At 36.7% G+C, this 21,226-nt stretch overlaps 1 protein-coding gene across 3 annotated transcripts in view; it reads left to right on the forward strand.

Moving 5' to 3' along the window:
• Nucleotides 1-21,226, forward strand: part of GRM5 (glutamate metabotropic receptor 5) — a gene marked incomplete at both ends in the record, with an annotated part of 247,840 nt that overhangs the window by 92,416 nt on the left and 134,198 nt on the right. For all 3 annotated transcript variants that reach the window (XM_080354358.1, XM_080354356.1, XM_080354357.1), the window contains one exon: nucleotides 15,604-15,853. In XM_080354358.1, the coding sequence (XP_080210484.1) occupies nucleotides 15,604-15,853 (250 nt within the window). The remainder of the gene's footprint in view (nucleotides 1-15,603; nucleotides 15,854-21,226) is intronic.

The raw sequence follows: 21,226 nt of genomic DNA on the forward strand, positions 1-21,226 counted from the left end.
CTGCCATGGTCTTTTGGATCTAATTGTGACCTTCGAGTATACCTAGAGAACTTTCTACCCTTCTAAAACATACATGTCTGTTCTGGAATTAAGATGAAAATTAGCATCAGAGGTTGATGGGAATCAAATTCCTAATTTTCTTATAGTTTTAAATGCCAGCTCTGAAGGAAAAGAAAATTTTTTTAATTCCTTAATAGAAGAAAATTGTTTAAAGGAAAAGACTACAAACCATTAGAATATTTTGCTTTAACATTACATGAACGTTTTGTTTTATGGGAGCATTTTGAATGTTTCAGTTAATTTGGAGTAAGTAAATTGTACTTAATTATAACATATCTAATTTCAGTTATATGGAAAAGGAACACATATTTTAGAAATCAAATTATTTTTGCCTGCAATATGTATCATATATTATAATGCACAACAAAACCTATATGTTATTTTTGTCTAAAGGAAATGAATCAAAATAAGACAGGCTGAAATTTCTGATGCAACAAGATTAAGTTTTCCCTTTTAAAGTGATGTCAAAGTTAATATATGGTAAAAAATACAGGTTTGGTTTTTTTAAGAAATGTTTAATTTAGGCATTTCAGAGGTAGTTTGCAAACAATTTAAGTAGTGTTCTTTATTTTTCCTTGTTTCTTGTTTTAGGTACTATTACTAGTGATTACATTCTTCTTCTTCTTCCTATTATTATTATTATTATTATTATTATTATTATTATTCCAGGACTTATGACTACTCCTGCACTGATCTTATTAAGCTAGATACCATGCAAATGTTAAACCAAAACTTTGTCCTTAATTCACATCTCTTAAGACCCTTGTTGTATTTTATGATTTTAACATGTAGGAAATATTACTTTCAAGCTTGGAAATTATATTTTTGTTTTCCTGCTAGTAGTTACCACAATGTTTTTTCAAGTTATTTGTATATTTAAAATATTTACGTTTGTACCTTCTTTTTTGGGAAACGCATGGTATTCCATGCTCTGAATTTTCATTCCGATACTTAACATATCAACTTCTATGACAGATTCTGGCCTGTTATGAGTGAACATCCTATGTATCATATTCCGTAGTTTATAACAGATTACATGTGCAAAGTTGAAAGTTTGATACAATTTTTCTAGAAAAAGTTATGGGGATAATTCTGGATCACAAAATTCAGCTTTGCTGATCAATTCTAGGGACACGCAAAGCAAAAACATAATTTTAAATAAAAAATGAGGAAGTGCCTTCAGAAAAGGTTAAGAGAACCCATCCCAGATTATGTTTTCAGAAAGTACATAGGCTACTGACAGTGAGAAATACAGATCAGATAATCCTCAGTCAGAGCAAACTGAAGGAGTATTTCCAGTGTAGAATCATAGAATCATTTTGGTTGGAAAAGACTCTCAAGATCATCGAGTCCAACCATTAACCTAACGCTGTCAAGTCCACCTCTAAACTATGTCCTTAAGAACCTCATTTATGCGTATTTTAAACACCTCCAGGGATGGTGAGTCAACCACTTCCCTGGGCAGCCTGTTCCAATGCCCGACAACATTTTCCATGAAGAATTTTTTCCTAATATCCAGTCTAAACCTCTCCTGGTGCAACTTGAGGCCATTTTCTCTTGTCCTATCACTTGCTGCTTGGGAGAAAAGACCAACACCCTCCATGCTGCAAACTCCTTTCAGGTACTTGTAAAGAGAGAGAAGGTCTCCCCTCAGCCTTCTTTTCTCCATGCTAAATAGCCCCAGGTCCCTCAGCCGCTTCTTATAAGATTTGTGCTCCAGACCCTTCACCAGCTCTATTTTCTGAATTCGCTCCAGCACCTCAAAGTCTTTCTTGTAGCGAGGAGCCCAAAACTGAACACAAGATTCAAGGTGCAGCCTCACCAGTGCCAATTACCATGGCACGATCACTTCTCTAGTCCTGCTGGCCACACTATTCTTGATGCAATGCAGGACGCTGTTGACCTTCTTAGCCACCTGGGCACACTGCTGGCTCATAGTCATCCAGCTGTCAACCAACATCCCCAGGTCCTGTAGCACTGCCTGGGGTTGTTGTGACCTGTCAAGGTTTGATTGCAGGGCGACATTAAACTGTGGCAGATGTTTTGTTAACCCCCTCTCTCCTCTAGCCCCTCTTAGCACCTCACCCCCACCCCACTAAATACAGGCGATTGGCAATTGGAAGGCAAAGAAGGACAGAGGGAGAAAGTTGGGAAATAAATTAAAAAAAAAAAAAAAAAAAAAAAAAAGTGTTTTACTAATGCTACTAATAAAATAGAGAAAATAATACAAAATAAAGAAAACCAATCTTGAAAGTCCCAGCAAGTTCAGCACTGCTCCAGCAGTAGCAGAACCTGCACCCAGAAGTCCTGGATTGGACTCTGAAGCCAACTGGAACTGGATTTAATCTGTCACTACGCCTCAGTTCACAGGGAGGGAAGGCAGGGTCCTTTCCAGATGTCAGCCACAGTCGAAGAAGAGGAAAAAGGGACGAGACCCTCATGAGCTCCCACTGTTATATGAAGTATCACGTGAATGGGATGGAATACTTAGTTGATCAGTTTTAGTCACCTGCTCCTCCTTGCCCCCCTCACTTATGGGATGTGCATCCTTATCAGTGACTTTGCATTCAATTGCTACGTCTACCAAAACATGTATCCTACTTTAGAAAAGCACAGTTACTAAGAAGACTTCAGCTGAAAGGAAAATTCACTAAAAGAGAAACTTGTTTTTAACAAAATGAGGACATGACCCAATTGCAGGACTTGGCACTTGACCTTGTAAATCTTCATATAATCATCCTCGGTCCATTGATCCAGCCTGCCCAGATCCCTGTCTAGAGCCTTTCTACCCCTGAGAAGATCAACACTCCCACCCAACTAGCTGTCATCTGAAAATTAACTGGAGGGTGCACTCAATCCCCTGATCCAGATCATTGATAAAGAGAGTAAACAGAACTGGCCTCAATGCTGATCCCTGGGGAACACCACTCATGCCTAGCATACAAATGGATTTAACTCAATTCACCACAACCCTTTGAGCCTGGCCATCCAGCCAGCTCTTTATCCAGCGAAAAGTACACCTGTTCAAGCCATGAGCGGCCAGTTTCTCCATTTCATCTTTTCTAAAGGTCTTGATGAAACAACATCACTGGCAGTTTGGGAAATAAAGGTTCAATAATTAGCTTATCTTTACAGAGTAAAAACATTCAGAAAAATGAACTGTCTTGTAAAAAGTTTGGGCTAATGGAAATCACATTTTTCCCCAAAGTCTGAGCTAAAAATTAAAAAACAATAAAATAAAATGAAATACAGAGAGACATGTTGCTTACATGTTTACTTAATCGTAACTCATTGTAAAATTATGCCTTATTTTCTTTCTGTTTTCTCTATTGCCTTTTACCTTTCCACCCAGTCCAGAATTTTTAGTTTAAATGTGACAAAATGAGCTTGTTTATTTTCTTAAATTTCTAGCAAAGTAAACAATATATTTAGAAACCTTTGCAATGTTTTTGTATCCTGGCTAGAATTCTCTACATGGTGCATTTCAAAGTGTTTTGCAAGTTTCATTAAACTTGTTTACTCCTCCTTCAGATCGTTAAGGAAGAAGCTAAATATGATAGATGACAGTGTTTAGCACATGACATGACACCATCATCTTTGCACTTGAACATTTCACAGTCAAAGAGAATTTAATGTCCTCTGGTCACTTTGCCATTAGATCTTTGTCCAAAGGGTTTCTACTCCCTGTCCTTCCAGGAGAGCCCAGCACTCTAGAATAACTTCCTATATTTTCAAATGCCTATATTTTCAATTGCTGTCTGTAAGCGTTGTGGTGATGGTTTTCCTTCCAACACCTAGGCAAACAATGGCATTATGTGCCTCAACAGCAAGTGACTAAAGCACATTTCCTTTACCTTCAATGGCACCCTTGAAATCATGCCAATTAAGGGGCACTTGAAATGGAGATCCAGCTAAATGAGTACAGACTGATCTTCCTGAATGCTCTGAATACTCAATAATTTGCCATGCCAAGTGCCAATGCTGATCCTGCAAATGCTGAAACTTGCAATCCAATGTCAAATATACTATAGGATCTGTTCCCTTTTTCTCCATCCCTGCTCCCAAAATTGGCATTCAGATTACAGAGAACCTTCTTGAAGAAAGTACATTTGCTGATGAAAAATGTGGCATGACTCCTAAACATGCTGAAGGAAATATTATTGCAAAAGAGAATGAAGAGACATAGAATCTCTAGTTCTCTTGCTAATATAAAGGTGTAATATGTAGTAAAGGTTGGAGGAGGAATGTCTTCATGGTCATTTGATGGTTCATGTGAAACAGTCTGGCTATTTCATTCCATGCCTAGATAGATTAGTTTGCCCACTTGTTTCACTGCCTGAAGGCAGAACAGTTTGGGCTTTTTTCAGTAGTGTTTTCTTTTCAGTAGATGAGTGTGCTATGTTTGCTACTCTGATATTGGATCAGACATTAGATACTATAGATGGAAAAAAAAACCCCTATAAATAATATTCAGGAATTTGAGTTCAATTTTTTCCCCAGCTGAGTATTTATTCTACAATTTCTATAGTTCCTGTAGTTTATTTTGCAGTTTATTATGTCATGTATTACACAAGCATTCCCCACCTTCCATCCTCCCCTCCCAAAAAAAAAACCCAAACAAACAATATGGAAAAAAATAAAAATGGAGGCTAGAGACTGATATTGTTATAAGCAGATGATCAGAGACTCAAATAAAATCCTAAATTGCTAAAAGATCAAACTATGTTCAGCTACATCTGTTGCTTTCCAGAAAGGTTTCAGGGTAGATGCATTAAAGAATGTATCTATCTCAGAAGCATATATTGCCAAGTCTCTACTTTTAGGTTCCTGATCCTCATCATGGAATGCCTAGCTCCGTGTTTGGTACCCAAGCTCTCTGTCTAATATCTGAATAGACCAAGATGCTTAATCATGTGGTTCAGAAAATCTTTGTGTTAAGAATACACAAGAGAACATGATGCATATAGATCACAACATCTTTAAGTACTACTGTTCACTTGGCTTCCAGTTGGAACCTTATCTCAGAAACAGACTTCTATTTTCTTTTAAAACATCAGTAGAGGAGGAGGCTAGCTTTTTCACATCATAGCCTACTATATGCTCCCAGGACATACAGAAATTTCAGGTCTCATTCCCTCATTAACCTGGGTGTGTTCAAACTCATATCCTTCAGTTTCAAAAAAAAGTGCTATATACTTCAGTGTATAACCTATTTTTCTTGGAAAAGAGTGGAAAAGACAAAATATAAAAGAAGTGAGACCACAATCTATCCATCTTAATAAAGTGATTTTTCTGGTCAAAAAATAATTCAGGATGTGTGACTCATTTGACATAGATACATTTTATATGTACTTGGAGAATTGAATGTGAAGACTTGATAAATGGTGACAATTTCAGATCTAGGCAGCTGATGCTTAAGGAATTTAGGACTATGGTTTTCTCAAGTACCTAAATTCTGTCTGTTATACTCTATATTATGCTAGAATAAGTATAAAAGAATTCAAAATTTACAGAAATTTATACAGATTAGATAATGAAAAATTCTCAAAACGTATGTTTCATCTACCTTGCTGAATTGATTGAAAGAGTGTTGAAGACTTTAATGGTTCTCCCATAGAAATTTGGCATATGTATAAGGTTCTAACAAACTGAAATGGATTAAAACTACCTGTCTTGAAAAAGAAAGTCAGGAAAGAGCTCAGCCTAACTAATTTCTCTTCTGAACAGATAAACAATTGTTTTTAAGAAATGAGTAATTTCCTCCTGGTGTCATAAATAAAAGTCAATGTGTATTCTCTAAAAAAAAAAAAAAAAAAAAAAAAAAAATAGTATCAAGCCAATCTAGTGTCCAGTTCAGAGAATGTTTGAATAATGAGTGACTGTATCTTAAAATCATTGTTTTTTTTTTTATTATGGCATATGAACATTCTTATAAGAAGATCCGAATCTAGACTTCCCAGTGTTAGGTGCACAACTGACTTTAAAACTTTATCCAAACTGTTTTTCTCACTTGTTAGCTTTCCAACAGCCTTCTTAGAAATCTTCCTTGAATCCATTTTTAATTGATATTTCCATCACTGATTTGTATTATGATAAACAGAGTATGATTATTAAATCTGTAAACAATACCATGCTGGATGAAGCTGCTCCTATAAAAGAATAATATGTCACTTAAATACTGAATGAGAAATGTTCAATTGAGAAGCAGCTCTGTAGAAAACAAGACTCAGAAGATTAAAATGGATCACAAGTTAAACTTGAGTCAACAGTCATTCCATTGTGGTAAAAGGTAAATATCATACAGAAAGTATACAGAGAGGTAATATGTTCTAAAAATATTAAAGATTCTTTAAATTCTATGGTGCTCAGGCAAGGTACAAGATGAAAAAGTACCATATCTTCAGAAAAATTGTACATCATCCTAGATGGACAACATTAATTAATTGGAGATTAACCACATGAAAACCAGAAAAATGAAAAGGCGTACAGGAATAAGGATAATCAGATTAAAACTGCACTTGTTTAGTCTTTAAAAAAAAAAAAAAAATAAGTAGAGACATGGTGGTTGTCTTCAAAACTGTTAAGAACTTCTGAAAACATCAAATTGAGAAGTTTCACTCATATTTGATAGGACAAGAAATACTAAGCTTAAGTTGAAAGAGAACATAGAAGAACAGATTAAGAACTAGGAAAAGAAACTCGTGAAAAGACTAGTTTGGCTTGGGACAGATTCTCCGTGGTAGCCATGACATCTCCACCATTATGAAGAGCTTCTAAACAAAAAAGTATGCTGTAATTGTCTGATAACTAACTATTCTTTTGCCCTGGGGCAAATTCAGGAGATTTTACTCTTACCTTCAACCCTGGTCTATTACTATGTTTTCCTTCTTCAGTTTCTACATTCTAAAGCTCAGGATCATCTGTTTCTTCTTGGTAATACCCTCTGAAGTTACTATTTAAAAACCATCTCTACTCCTACCATATTCAAATGCATTTTTCAAATATTCTTCTAAGATGCAATCTTTGTTATCTGCCCAGAAGAAACAATCATCCAACACGATCCTAAAATGAGACTATCTCCAAGAAAGTAGTTAGTCAAACAGTATAGGCCTTCTCATTATATGCAGTATACTTTAAGAATGATTAATATGCCCCAGGAAACTTAATATAATCTCCTTTGAAGTCTTTTGACAAGCACATCTTGAAAATGAAGTCATAGATCTGCCTTCCAGTTACTACTCTAAATATTCATGGATTCCTGATGGACCTCGCTGTCCCCAGAGTTCAGATTGGTAGAGTCATGAGCACTGCTCTTGTCCCAAATGAACATGCTGAACATGAATGTGCACAGTCAAAGTGAAATTAAGGTACTCTCTTTGGAGCAACCTTGCCATCATCTGCAATTATTGTAGGAAATATTAGATGTTGCTACTATTGAAAAAGATATTAGACATAGAGGGTGATTATTGTTGTAATAAACACAATGTAGTTATTGTATTGAATTAAAAAAATATGAGATTTGTGAGGCGAAACTATGAGTTTTCATTCAGTCTGTTAAACACAAATGTAGCCCTCATTTCTGTAGTTATCTGAGTTTCTCTCAATATATAATACACTTATTTTTTTAACACCACAATCAGGACAAAGTTTTTACCTCCACATCACATATGAGGAGATAGGGCAGAAAGAGAGACATTTACCAGAAAACTCAAAAGATTAATTGAAGGCCTTCTGAGTCTATCTAATCCCTGAATTATGCTTCTTTTTGCTGCATAAGTTCTGGCAATGCTCACCTGCTGCAGCAGCAGAACATGGTATCAAGTGTATTTCAGAAAAGAACAGTCACATACCACAGCAGAGTTAATAATTTAAATTATATGAAGGAATGTACGAGGGTATGAATATACAGAAGTGTGATGTTGTTCACTTGTAGAATGGGCCAGGTCTTTTGAGAAATGTAATAATTAATAACCTAAACCAGATCTGGGACTGGATCCAAGTACCAGTGAAGAAACCCCAGACAAGCTGCATTCCTTGGGAATCCACAATGAAGGATGCAGGATCATAGACTGAAGTCTTCTCACCACAAAGCCCTCTCCTTTCTGACACAGCATTTATCTCCTGAAAGGAAGAAACTACAGTCCAATACTGTGAGTCTCATGTGTCTACATTTCTACCTGAAAATTGAACAAAATTGAAAAGTATATGCCTAAATGAAAATAAAAGGTAGAGTATCCCTGACGTCTACTAGGAACTGTGCTTTTATTAATGATTTGATTTTGAAATGAAATGATGAAATACAGGAAATATCTAAGGGAAATTTCTTAAGTAGATAGAAAGAGCAATTTCATAAACAAGAAGTATGGAAAATTTTTAATGTCTCCAGTCTGGAAACAAGGACAGCAGACAGACATGGCAACATGTTTCTGCAAAAGCTGTCAAATCCTTTAGAAGACATTAGCCTCACAGAGGACTTCAAACATTGCTCAGTGGACAAGGCCACAGAGTTGCAGATGTGCCAGTTAGCAGAATGGATCAAAGGAAGACAACAGAATAGGCTGCTTCCAGACTGTTCCCTCTTCTCACATAACAACAAAGTTTAAATGAGTCTTTCTTTTAAAGTTATGAAGTGATAATTTAAAAATAAACAGAACTGAGGTGCATTAAACTGTGAAACTAGGTCATAGTTTTCTTAAGAGGAATGAATTTATTATTTCAAAATAGCCAAGAGAAAATGAGAAAGACAAGAGAAGCTTCATGTTCAAAGTGATACTTCTGAGCTTGTTCAGATGAAGTTATAGTAAATTATATATTTCATTTAATTCAGAACAGGTATGTTTTGTGTACATTGCATATTCATATTATCTCATTAAATTAATTTAGACTTTTTTTTTTTTTAATATAAGAAATGGAGCTGGTCTAAAAATGTTTAAATGAAAACTTCTGGTCAGAAAACATCTAGTAGCTAAAACTTATAAAACTCACAGAAAAGAGCTTAATCACTCACAGAATCATGGAATCACAGAATGTCAGGGACTGGAAGTGACCTCAAAAGCTCATCCAGTCCAATCCTGCTGCTGGAGCAGGAACACCCAGATGAGGTTACACAGGAAGGTGTCCAGGCGGGTTTGAATGTCTCCAGAGTAGGAGACTCCACAACCTCCCTGGGCAGCCTGTTCCAGGCTCTGTCACCTGCACTGAGAAGAAGTTTCTTCTCATATTTAAGTGGAACCTCTTGTGTTCTAGTTCGAGTCCATTACCCCTTGTCCTATCGCTGGTTGTCACCGAGAAGAGCCTGGCTCCATCCTCATGACACTCACCCTTTATATATTTGTAAACATTAATAAGGTCACCCCTCAGTCTCCTCTTCTCCAGACTTTCTTAATTAAGCATGTTGAATTTATTTTAAAATTTCAAAATATTTCAATTATTTATTTTTTAGTTTTCTCAAAAATAAATCTCCTGATTTAGAATACACATTTTGTTGTTTGTTTGTTTGTTTTTTACATTGTAGAAGGAGATCTGAGACATATAAAAATATAAAATGTTCAATATTGAAATTAAATATTATAAGATCACTTAAACAAATTATTTCAATCAGACTGAATTGAATTTTAAGAGGATTAGAAGTGGGGTTTTTTGCTTGGTTAATGTTTTTGAGATTATGAAAACGTTTATTGTCCTCAAATGCACAACTCTGAAAATCTCAAAACTGTTAACTGAAGAGGAAATTAAGTTCATAGGCAGTATGATGTCATGATAAATAAAGCTTCTTTGTATTGACACATCTTGTACTGTCTTCATTGATCAAGCCACCGACAATCCTTTTGGGTCTGAGTTTTATGAACACTTAACAATCGATAAGTGCTGTTCAAAGAGCTTTTGGGTTGAATAAGAAAGTTGAACATCCAAGGAAATAGATATATGAGGTCTCCATGATCATGTAGGTAGCTAAGGACAGAGTCCTAACTGCAGTTATCAGTGTTTTATGTCCCTTATAAAGCCTCAGCTGTCAGATCATGCACTCTGAATCACACTGAGTTTTTCTGTGCCTAAGGAAAGCAGATACAGCAGTTTTAAGAACAAAGTAGGTATTTTTCTTAAATTAATCACAGAGGGAATTTTTGCCCTGTGCTGCTCCTTTGCTGTTTTCTAGTTGTCTGATACTTCTCCAAGCCCAACCAACACTGCCTGGCTGCTTTGCTTGAGTAGTCCTTTCTTCGGAGAAACCTTTCCTCAACATGATCATCTGGTTCTGCATGAGAAGCAACAGATAAACCTTGACAACTCCTGCCAAAGAGCATAATATCATAGGAAAACAACTCTTGTGTGAAAACTAATTGCATATAACAGAATATATTTTCATCAAGAGGTCGTCTTTCTTGGTTTTATACTGTGCTGTTCCACAGCTCTGCAGTGGCCCGATGAAGAAGCTTCATAATGACTGTTTTAATATGCAGCTCCAAAGGATACATGGAGCTGGAGATACAATGTGGTGTCATGCTGAGGAAAGCCTAGTGGGATTTATTATGGGTTGGTGTCCTTTCACCAGAGCAGTATTTCAGGCATGTATGATTTGATTTCTTTTAGTTTGTACCCTTCAGAATGAAACAAGGCTCTATTGTCCTCCTCTGTCTGCTGGCATAACTGTACGAGGATGGCTGTGATTTTCATAATGTTATATCAGTGTCATGTGGTTACTGTAGTTGCTTAAGAGATTTAGTATTAAGTTCCTATTCTTAGTAGTGATGAAACTTGAAAAGGCTTATACAGTCACAGGAGTTAAATGTGGACAATATCTACTATGTACCAGTAGTAGTGGGTACTGTTGGTGTTTTACCATGATTAATTTGAATTGTAACATTCAAAGAGACTTCTAACATTTCCATTTGGGAAACTATTCTACACTCCCATAACCCTGACTTTCAGGAAGACCATCCTATTAATCCATCAACATGTTACCTTTCCTAAATATCTTCCATCATTCTCACTAACATTTTCAAATTATACCTACTTAGATTTTTTAGGTATTTCTGGCAAAGTTCATCCTATTGATGACAATGAAAGTTAATTAAAAAATAAGCTCTATATTCCCTATATTGTTTTCAAAAATCTGCTGAGAATTTGAACCTGGCTTGGCTTCTTTTCTGTGTCTCAGATACAGCATAGACTATTATTCTGTGTTTTGCTCTGCTTTGACTATAAAAATGATGGTAGCACTTTCGCTTGAATAAACATGCTTTGTGGTAGGTAGGATTATTACCAGCTAAACGAATGACATAATGTGTTTCTTCAATTTCACTTGAGCCTCCTTTTATTTTGTGAATTTTCACTTCATCCTGCTTGAAGCAATTTTATGTCCTAAATCTCTCCTAAAGGTTGATTCCCATATGCGTTCACTGAAACTCTCTTGTAAACCAATTACCTGATAACAATTTTTGTGTGCAGCTAATGATAAAAAAGCTCTTGCATTCAAAAAGAAATGTGTGACATCCCAAAAATTCCTGGGCAAGAGAAATATAGTTCATTATATCCTTTTGATCTCATATGTATAGCCTTTAGTGTGATAGAGCAGATGTCAGTGTATTTTGTTTAGTATTTTAAGATTAAAACCCTTGTTTTTCTGTATAATGCAGATAAGATCTTAATGGTTTATGTTTAGATATTTAATTGGCTCAATTGCTGTGCAGGAGGAGCAGCTAGAGCATCTTGCAGTTTTTCTGACCCTTTCCTATCAGATTGAAGTATTATTATGTACTGTACTATATTAAGGTTCATCTGGAAAAAAGCACAATCTGTTCTTTTTAAGCTTCTTAATAGTTTCTAGTACTGATTCATTGGAAGTGGAACTGACAGATTGTTATAGTTAGACTGTAGGTGGGGATGCATAAGCTTGAGTTTCGAACAAATTTCCAACTTTAAAGCAGGGTTAAGTCTTTTACATGATGATGTAATAGATTTTTTTTTAAAACATACAGTGACATATGGGAATAGCTTTTGAACTGGGCTTAAGGCCAGACATTCAGGTAGGCAACATACAGGATTCAGGCTGGCATTTTAAAAGAATCCTGCTGCCAGTTGCCGTGAGTATAGGACATATTTACAAAAACCATCACCATCTAGCAGCTCTGATTATGCCACCATCAGACAAACTTTCAAGAGGAGATGGACATCCAGTAAAAAATTGTGATACTTTCCTCAGCAAAACATATATGTTCTGAATATATCTAATCACAATATAGAGGTGCTGGTTTCCAAACACTGAAATGGAGATGGAGTTTTTTGGAGGAGGAGAAGATGGCTATAATTTGATCATACTTCCAGCTTGTGTTGTTTGCTGAGCCTTTTCTGCTGGACTGGAACTAACCAAGCAGAAGTAACTCAATCTCTCCCTTCTGTTTAACTTTTCCTTAGGAACTTTCTTTAAATTTAGAAGTGGAAACAAAACAGCTCCACAGATGAATTGCCAGGATATAGGAAGCTTCCATCACAGAGGACTCACAGAAGGCTTTGCTGTGGTTCCAGCGTAGGGTTTCTCAATTAATTTTCACTTGAAAGTGAAACTACAAACTCCTCATAGTCAAGCTACATAAGTCCTCACCTTGTCCATTCATGTGCGCAAGCCCTAAAGTCCCTGTATCTTTCTCCTTGTGCCACAGACATGGCCTAAGAGCAGAAACTGCCCTGTCAGTGGAAACTTTCTCTTGCTGTGACAGTTTTAGTCATATTGCTATTGAAATGCCACAGTTCAAGAACCAAATGTCCATGAGGAGTCCAGTTCCATACAGAAAGCATGGAGATGTTTTTCCACTGTGAACCTCACATCTCATCCTTAAGGAAATGATATAACGTAACTTCCCCAGTTTCCCAGTCCCTTTCGCTCAGTGCCAGATGTGTACCTTCATGCATGTACAGGTTTTCCAAAGAAAGACAGATCAGAGAAAATTCATCTTAATATGTGATGCAAAGGAGCGTAGTAGAAGACAACTTATTTTTCCATCAAGGAGGGTTCATTATTCCCACAGTATAGCTCAAATTAAATGTACATACCTCACCAAACCTCTTGCACAACAGGGAAATTCACTATGAATGATTAATTCAGTTTAATCAGCAATGATCATGACAAGAGCTCCACTGCTGTATCTGTATGAGTGTCTTGAAGCAAAGCTGCTATTTTCATCAAATCTCCTTCAAGCTCATGCCATACAGTTACAGTTTTCCCAGCTGTACAACTCAGTCACTATCACATTTGGACTACTAGGATGTTTTTTGTCTTAATTTTAAGAATGTAGAATTTTGCTAAGTGGCCTTGCTAGTTTAATATTTCCTATCATTTTGGATGACACATTGCTTTCTGCATGGTTTCACAAAGTCACTCTGTCTTGATACATGATGAGTCCATGACATTTGTGTGAGAGCAACATATATTTGACTGGAAAAGAGTTAATGTAATTCATATTCATTGCAAGACCTACTATTTTTCAGTACCGTAATTAAACCTACTCTTAGCTTTATAGCAAGCCTCAAGTTAACAGATTGTACACTTATAACACTTACAAACAAAGAGTGTAGTATCTGGAACATTGAAGAGATCCAGTTCTGTAAGCCAATTAGACGTGGCTGTGAATTTCCCATTGACAGTTTTTTGACAGAAAATGAAGTCTTACAAATTTCAATATCTTTGAAATATACCATGGAACAGTTTTCCTCAATCTTCTATATGACAAAGTTTCATATGATTTTTTTTTTAATTTTTATTTTCTATTAGGAGAAATGAAACAGAACATTTATTGTTTATCCAGATTGACCCAAATTATAATAATTTTAAAAGAAATGGTGCATTTCCTGTCAAACAGCTTAATTTTATTTTAGATGGCCTTGGAGCTCGATGGGAGTTATATGTGATTGACCCTCATTTTTCTTTCAGACTGAATTTTGAGGCTAAAATATCTTTCATGAGGCACTGTATTTTCAATGTCTAGCTGAACTGTTTCAGCATCTAATTAGAGTTACTTGATGCTCACGTATCACAAGAAACAGAGCTTGCCCTGAGAGTGTAACACATGGGGAAGCACTTGGCACCTGATTTAAATCTCCCAGGAAGCATTGCCACAACAGAGTTTAAAAATCCTATGACATTTTGTTCACGCACAATTTGTGTAGCAATGGCTTTTCCATCAGGCCTGATCACAGCAGGGAGGAAAATGAAAGTCATATTAGGTAAGGAGATATGCATCCAGGTTACTGTTCTGATTGGGTACCATTTGGAAAATCCAAGCTCTTGATGATTCATTCCCAATGTGAAAAGAAACTGGTGGTGTTTCCTCTCCTGCTCTTTATATCTGTTGGCTGTTTGAATGGTAAGATATTCAAACTGGAGACAGTGTTTTTCATGTTCTTGTACAGTGGTGGTAAAAGAAAGCATTTTCATTACAGATTCTTCCATTTGCAAAGTAACAGAAATAAGTGAAGGATCAGAAGTTCCTTGCAACAGCATTACTTTAATATTCTCAGTCTTATTAATGTACTGACCATGTTTCTGTAGAATATTACAGAGGGTTCAGGGCAATATTTTGGAGAAAGATTTCCTGCCTCAAAAGCCTTCCTATTTGAATGAGATATGAAACAAATTTAGATAGAAAGAAGGACGAGCACAGGGAACCAGAGACAGACCTGGTCAGGATGATTGTCTGTGGCATCAGTACATCAACTGTTTAAGCACTGTTAATTTTGTGTAGGCCTGGTAATGAGGAATTTTTCCATGGCAAGATAGAATAAATAACAATAAATGCATTATATCTATCTGTTAATAATTATTATCAGTTTATCCCACAGGGGAAAAATAAATTGAAAGAAAATACGAAGTTTTTCCTGTTCAGTTGGTAGATATTTTGTTAAAAAAATTTAAAAAAAAAAATCACAGGAGTACAATTAGTTAGTTTATCTGTGATCCTGTGATCTCTGTGATGGCAATCCAGTTATATCACTCATTTTTTTGAGTCACCAGAAGTTCTTCCTTCCTTCAAAAGATAAGACTTACCTTTCAATGTACTTTAAAAAAATTGTTGTTTTTCAAATTGCTTTAAGAACAAAGTCATGTTCTTACGAGTCATGGTTTTGTTTTACTTATGTTAAAAATACTACACTCCAAAATCTATTCTGAACATATATTTTCAAATTTTCTGGAATAAACCCCAGAGCACTTAACCACATTCAGCCAACTTATCATAATTGGAAGAGACTAAAGTTCATACATATGTTGTTGTACACGTTGTGGGCCAGATCCTCACAGCTATTGAGGTACCTAACAGACCTTGGTTTCAGCAGAGACACAGGCTCCTAAATAGAAGTGAAGTTTCTAGGAAAATTTGTTGATCTTGACCTGAAAAATGGACTGAATTAAGTGTTACTGTTATTTTATTAAGCTTGGTACTGATTTTTGTGCAGATATGTTCTGTATTCTTTAAAATATTTGCTGTTTCCAAAGCAAGAAAATCTTCTGCAAATTTTAATATATGCATATGTGTTTCTGTTGGTATTTAGGAAACTATGGAGAAAGTGGAATGGAAGCTTTCAAAGATAACGCAGCCAAGGAAGGGATCTGCATTGCACATTCCTATAAGATCTATAGCAATGCTGGTGAACAGAGCTTTGACAAGCTGCTGCGAAAGCTTCGGAGCCACCTGCCCAAGGCAAGAGTGGTTGCCTGCTTCTGTGAAGGCATGACTGTGAGAGGGCTCTTAATGGCCATGAGGCGCCTGGGACTCGCTGGAGAATTTTTGCTGCTGGGCAGGTGAGTAATACCATGCAATGACAGCCATCCTTTTTACTGGTTAGAGTAAAAAGTACAGGACAGTCCAGTCAAGCATGTGTAAAACACATACTCGTGGTCTTTCCTAGGCATGGGCATATGTAAAAGACAGAAAGTAACGTCAGCCATGTCATAGTGGTACATACTCTACAAAAACATGTATCATTCTCATGACATGCCGGGTAACCTCAAGACTGCTTGGCCAGTCTTAGTAACATTGTATAAGGGAAGGCTGACACAAAAACGTTTGATTTGTATAATCCATTTTGTTCACTGCAGTTTTAAATGTGCTGTGTACACATACAACCTGAACTATGCCTCATTCGGGTAACACTGTGTTAAGAATCACTGATGTGGCCTCTGGGTGGACATGAAATAGATCTTCCCAAAACAGTTTGTTTACCATCACCTTTTTTTCTTGAGCTGTTGTGCTGACCTGTGCCTGCTGTCCCAAAGGCAATGAATAGGCAAACCTTTCTCTTATGTGGATCTCAATGATATCAATAGTTCCTTCCCTAACTACCAAAGGGGGAATGAAAAGCTCACTCAGATGTGTTCACCAAGCAGGAGAAGACCCTGGGCTAGGAGGAAGAGAAGTAAAAGATATTGATGTAAACCTGCTGGGAGTTTTGTATTTGTCACATATTCATCAAGTGGGCACTGAATGAGATGAGAAAAATGGCATCTTGGCCACAAAATGGTGCATACCAGGAGTCAGCTGATATGGCCTCCTGCCTTTCCAGTGCATCCTTAAAAGGATGACTTGATGCTGTCCCAAGCATGAACTGTAGAGTAACATGAATAAAAGGGTATCAGTGAAACCAGCTGTCCTGGTGAGACCCTCAGGGACACATGCAAGGACTGCAGATCTGCCCAGCTGTTTTAGAAGCTGGGACATTGCGACTGTCCCACTGGCAGGACACCAGCCTCTGTTCCCAGTCTACCCTGTGCCATTCCCCCCGGGGCAAAGGTGAAAGCAAACAGATGACAAGAGGGACTCGTGCCTCTGCCCTTACTCTTTGGCATCAGCCTGCATTTTGGCCATTTCAGGTGTGAGCCCATTAGTCATTTTCTCTGTATTATGGCAAACGTGCCTACTCTTCCTTTCAAATATATTATATCTATAGGCTCTTGAATGGATCATCTTGATCATTTTCTGGACTGCCACCCAAAGGGGCCACAGCCCTCAGGATGAGATTTAACTAAACATACTTAAATGTCTACAATTTAAATACTTCTATGTGGGCTAGTCATCACAGTTCTCTCTATAGTTAATGGAGAACAGGACCTTCTTAGGTCACTTGTATGTAATGTGGACATTTAAAGTAGCTCAGAGAAATCATGTTCTAGAAAAGGGCTTGTACAAAGACTCTCTTGATGACTAGCTTTGGTGGAAAAACCTACTTGCCAGCTGTTTACAATAAAATGGAGCCAATGTCACATTCACCATATCTAGCTGAATGTGGTGCCACATGACATTTCCTGTCTTCTTTTATCCTAAACACAAGAAGTTGTAAATTCTCTGCAGCAACACCCAAATTTAGAAGAACATAAGCATCATTTCCAAAAGACATGTTAGCCCTTAACTCCTCCAGAATCCAAACCACACTTAATTTTGTATGGGATTTGTTTATGCACAGCAGTGCTAAATTTAGCCCTCTGACATGCTTTTACAAATAAAGACTTCAGGAACCAGTGATTGTGAATAAGAATGGAGCAATACAGCTTAGCTCTTCAAAAAAAAAACAAGGTCTAGAGAGACCTGACTTTGCTTTTTTTCAGTGAAAAATACCTGTTTCTAGCTGCAGTGGGAGTTGTCTTGCCTAATTATAAGAAAGTTGTTATTCAGTGTATGACTTCCATTCAGTAAATTGAAAGGGAAAACTTCTCTCATAAGTTTAAACTGTAAGCTGTTTGAAGTTAAAAATCCTTAACTCTACCAGACCAATTTATGTGTATTCATGCCTGTTGAAGCAGTATACAATTTATTTGTGAAAAATGTAACATGAACTGCAAGTGTTTACAAAGAAATAAAAAGAGAAGTGTAGCGATTTTTTTTCTATGCTATCTATTTATCAACAGAGGTTCCAAGGTAACGGCTGAGAAGTGGCTACTCAGACATAGGTACACAGCCAGTACCTACTAGGGACAGATGTAAACTAATTGCAAGCTAACCAGAGGATTCTTATGGTTGTATGAGACAGCTGAGGACAGCTGGAGTGATGCAGTCTATCTACATCTGGCTCTGCACTTCAGAGATCCCAAGGATCTAAGGGCCTCCCACCTCCCTTCAATAGATTTGCGTCAGATTTGATATTAAAACCATCTATAAGCTGGAAATGAAACACCTAGTTTTGCCTACTGAGGATTTGTTTGGCGTTGAGTCACGCCTAGTCAGGAGAGAGGATGGTTTTATGTCTCTGTAGTGCAGCAAGACTCATGTGCAGAGTGTGGGATGTTGTGGAGGGGTTATAATCCAGAAAAATGTTCTTCTACTGTGGGATAATGTCTAGGCTTTGCAGCAGAGGGGAAAGAAGAAAGCAAAAGAAAAAGCATGAAACTTGCAGGAAGGCTTCTTCACACAGATAGGATGCAAGTCAATAATGTCATTGTCCATGGATGGTCTGAGTTCCTGCATGGCTTTAAAGCTCTGCTTTCCAGAACCTTGAAGTGCCGTTACTCTCTTGATTTCAACTCTTTGTCTCTGGTGGCTATGAATATTTAAGCTTTAGTTCAAAGATAGGCTTGTTGGTTGATTCTAGGGAGAACAGCCTAAGGCACTGACCTGGGAAGAATGTCACAAGAGGACAAAACCCAATCTTACAAGCAGATTATGTTGGGGACTTTTTTTCTGCATCATTTATATAGGGAGAAAAAGGCATGTAGCAAGATTTTGAAAAGAACAGATTCTTCAGAGCACTCAAAAGGGAAAGAGCTACATCTGAAATAAAAGAAGGTTCATGCAACTAATTTATTTTGTGAAGCTATGAAGGAAAATGGACAAGGATAAGATTTATACTTTCAGTCATGCTCTGATCCTGGAGTTGCTCTGGGCTGCCCATTCAACTGAGAAGGTTATAAAAGGATGCTCCAAGTGTAGAGAGTGTGCCTGTCACTGGAATGCTCACATGGAAAAATTCATCTAGAAATGTTTGCTTATTTGTTACTCTATAAATGCTTTTTGTTTCCCCCTTGTTCTGTGAAGTGGGGAACTATCTTATTTCCAAATGCACAGAAAGCACTGAAGTCCCAAAGCCACATAGCATCTTTATGGGAAACAACAAGTGATCAACATTTCCATTTCCTCTTAAACTTTTTTGTTGCTTTTCTAATTTGAGTTTACTCCTAATATTTCCAATGTGAAGCACTGCAAAAATACTGAGACTTTTGGAAGCTGTGGATTCTTCATAGCACCTGTTTTATGCTCAGCTAAACAGAAAATTGAATGGCCAAGGAGAGTGAATATCAAATAAATCACCTCTAGAACCCCAAGGGGAAGAGAAAAGATATCCTTCAATAAATATTCCACTCTTAACATACTATGCAGCTCCTGAAATTGCATTGCCTGTCTGTAGCAGAGATGAAAGATGGCAAGTCATTAGTGACTGTAGTGTTCCAGAGCTTTTGGATCCATGGAAAACATTTTAAATGTTCAGCAAATATTTACCTCATGCACCTTGAGGATTTTGACTTAACCTCAAATAAAAAGGTGAGTGTGCTGACTTTCAAGTATGAAAAAGTGCTATTTTAATCTAACCTTAACCAACTTAATCAAGATGTGGACACCAGTCTTCATCTGTTTGTCCTTATTGCTTCTGTCAGCCACAGGTCATATACCAGAGGATATCCTTAACGATGAAGTTTATTAGAAAATAAATAACACATTCGCATAGCAGAATAAATTTGGAACGCATTCAGAAAGAAATGCAGATTATTAATTGTGTACATAAAAACAATTAGGTTGTAGGTGATTTTCAGTTGTTCCGCATTTTACCTAATAATCAGCCCCAAAAGCTGAAATTTTCTTTCATGTGGTATGTACACCTTCATTGTGCTTCTCTAGACTACTCTCATGTCTGATGTTTGGATAAAACTTCTGTGATAACTCCCTCTAGTGATAATTTTATCTGATGCCTTTCATCGACAATGATTCCAAAACATCCCTCAGAATAAATAGGTATTTTAATATCAGGTCAAATGATTTTTATAATACAATGAAATGATTAGCCACAACTGAAATTGACTATAAGTGTCCTAAATAATATGGGTTCAGACAACAGTACTGCAGTACTGAATAATTTTTTTTTACTTAACTTTACTTTACTTTATTTTATTTTATTTTATTTTATTTTATTTTATTTTATTTTATTTTATTTTATTTTATCTTACTTTATTTTTCTACATGGTGGCATTATTTTATTCTTTAGCAACTAACTCTTTGGGAATGGGACTTGAGCATGGTGTTGGTGACAGCTCTGTCAAGGATTGTACCAAGATATTCTATTTTGTGGTAAAAGAATGTCAACATACATGAATACAGGTCTTGCATGACTCTTTACTTCCAGAAAAGAGAACTGTCCCTGGTTTGTTTTATTTAATAATATAAAAGTAGTTATTGTACAAACCTGCAGAGCAAAAATCAGAAACTTTGCAAAGGATTTGTGACTCCACATACAAGAGAGTAAAGCTTCTCCTACCTTAAGGAGAGGAGAAGGGAGCAGAGACAGGAAAGTAGAGACATATAGAGATAAAACGGCTTGCCCCGTTTCTCCATAGACAGTATTGGTCTGCAAAGAATTACTGAGACTTCCATGTGCTTCATGTTCCTGTGTGCATGTTGTGTGTCAGATTTACTCTGATATTAACTACCTTGTTTGATTAAAGAGAAGTTGATTAATATTATCTGGACTTCATTTACATAAAATGACAAAATCAAATGCAACTAGGAAAAAAAACTATCAGAAATGGAAGTGTTTCCTTAGGCTTTAGTACTGATTCTGATTCTCAGCTGTCCAGTTGGAGAAAAATGGCTGAAATTTATCAGTCTGATTTAATCTCTGCATGGTTCTTAGACACTTATTTACTCAAGGATTTACAGAAATAATATAAAACTGTGTCTTGATTGCAATACCTGGAGAAAAGGGATGGGAAATCTGGAACCACAGAGCAGCCCAGAATTTCTGTGCTTACTTGAAGTGCAATCAGAACTTGATGACTATGTTCTTAAATGTCCTTGAAAGGATTAATAATCACACACTGGATTTTCAGAATTCGCTCTGTTCTGTGCTATTCAAAAGGCCATGCCTTAGAATAAAGGGAACCCTCTTGAGCATGCCATCATTGGCAAAGTATGTC

This window comes from Nesoenas mayeri, assembly GCF_963082525.1.
Source record: "Nesoenas mayeri genome assembly, chromosome: 1".
NCBI classification, from domain to species: Eukaryota; Metazoa; Chordata; class Aves; order Columbiformes; family Columbidae; genus Nesoenas; species Nesoenas mayeri.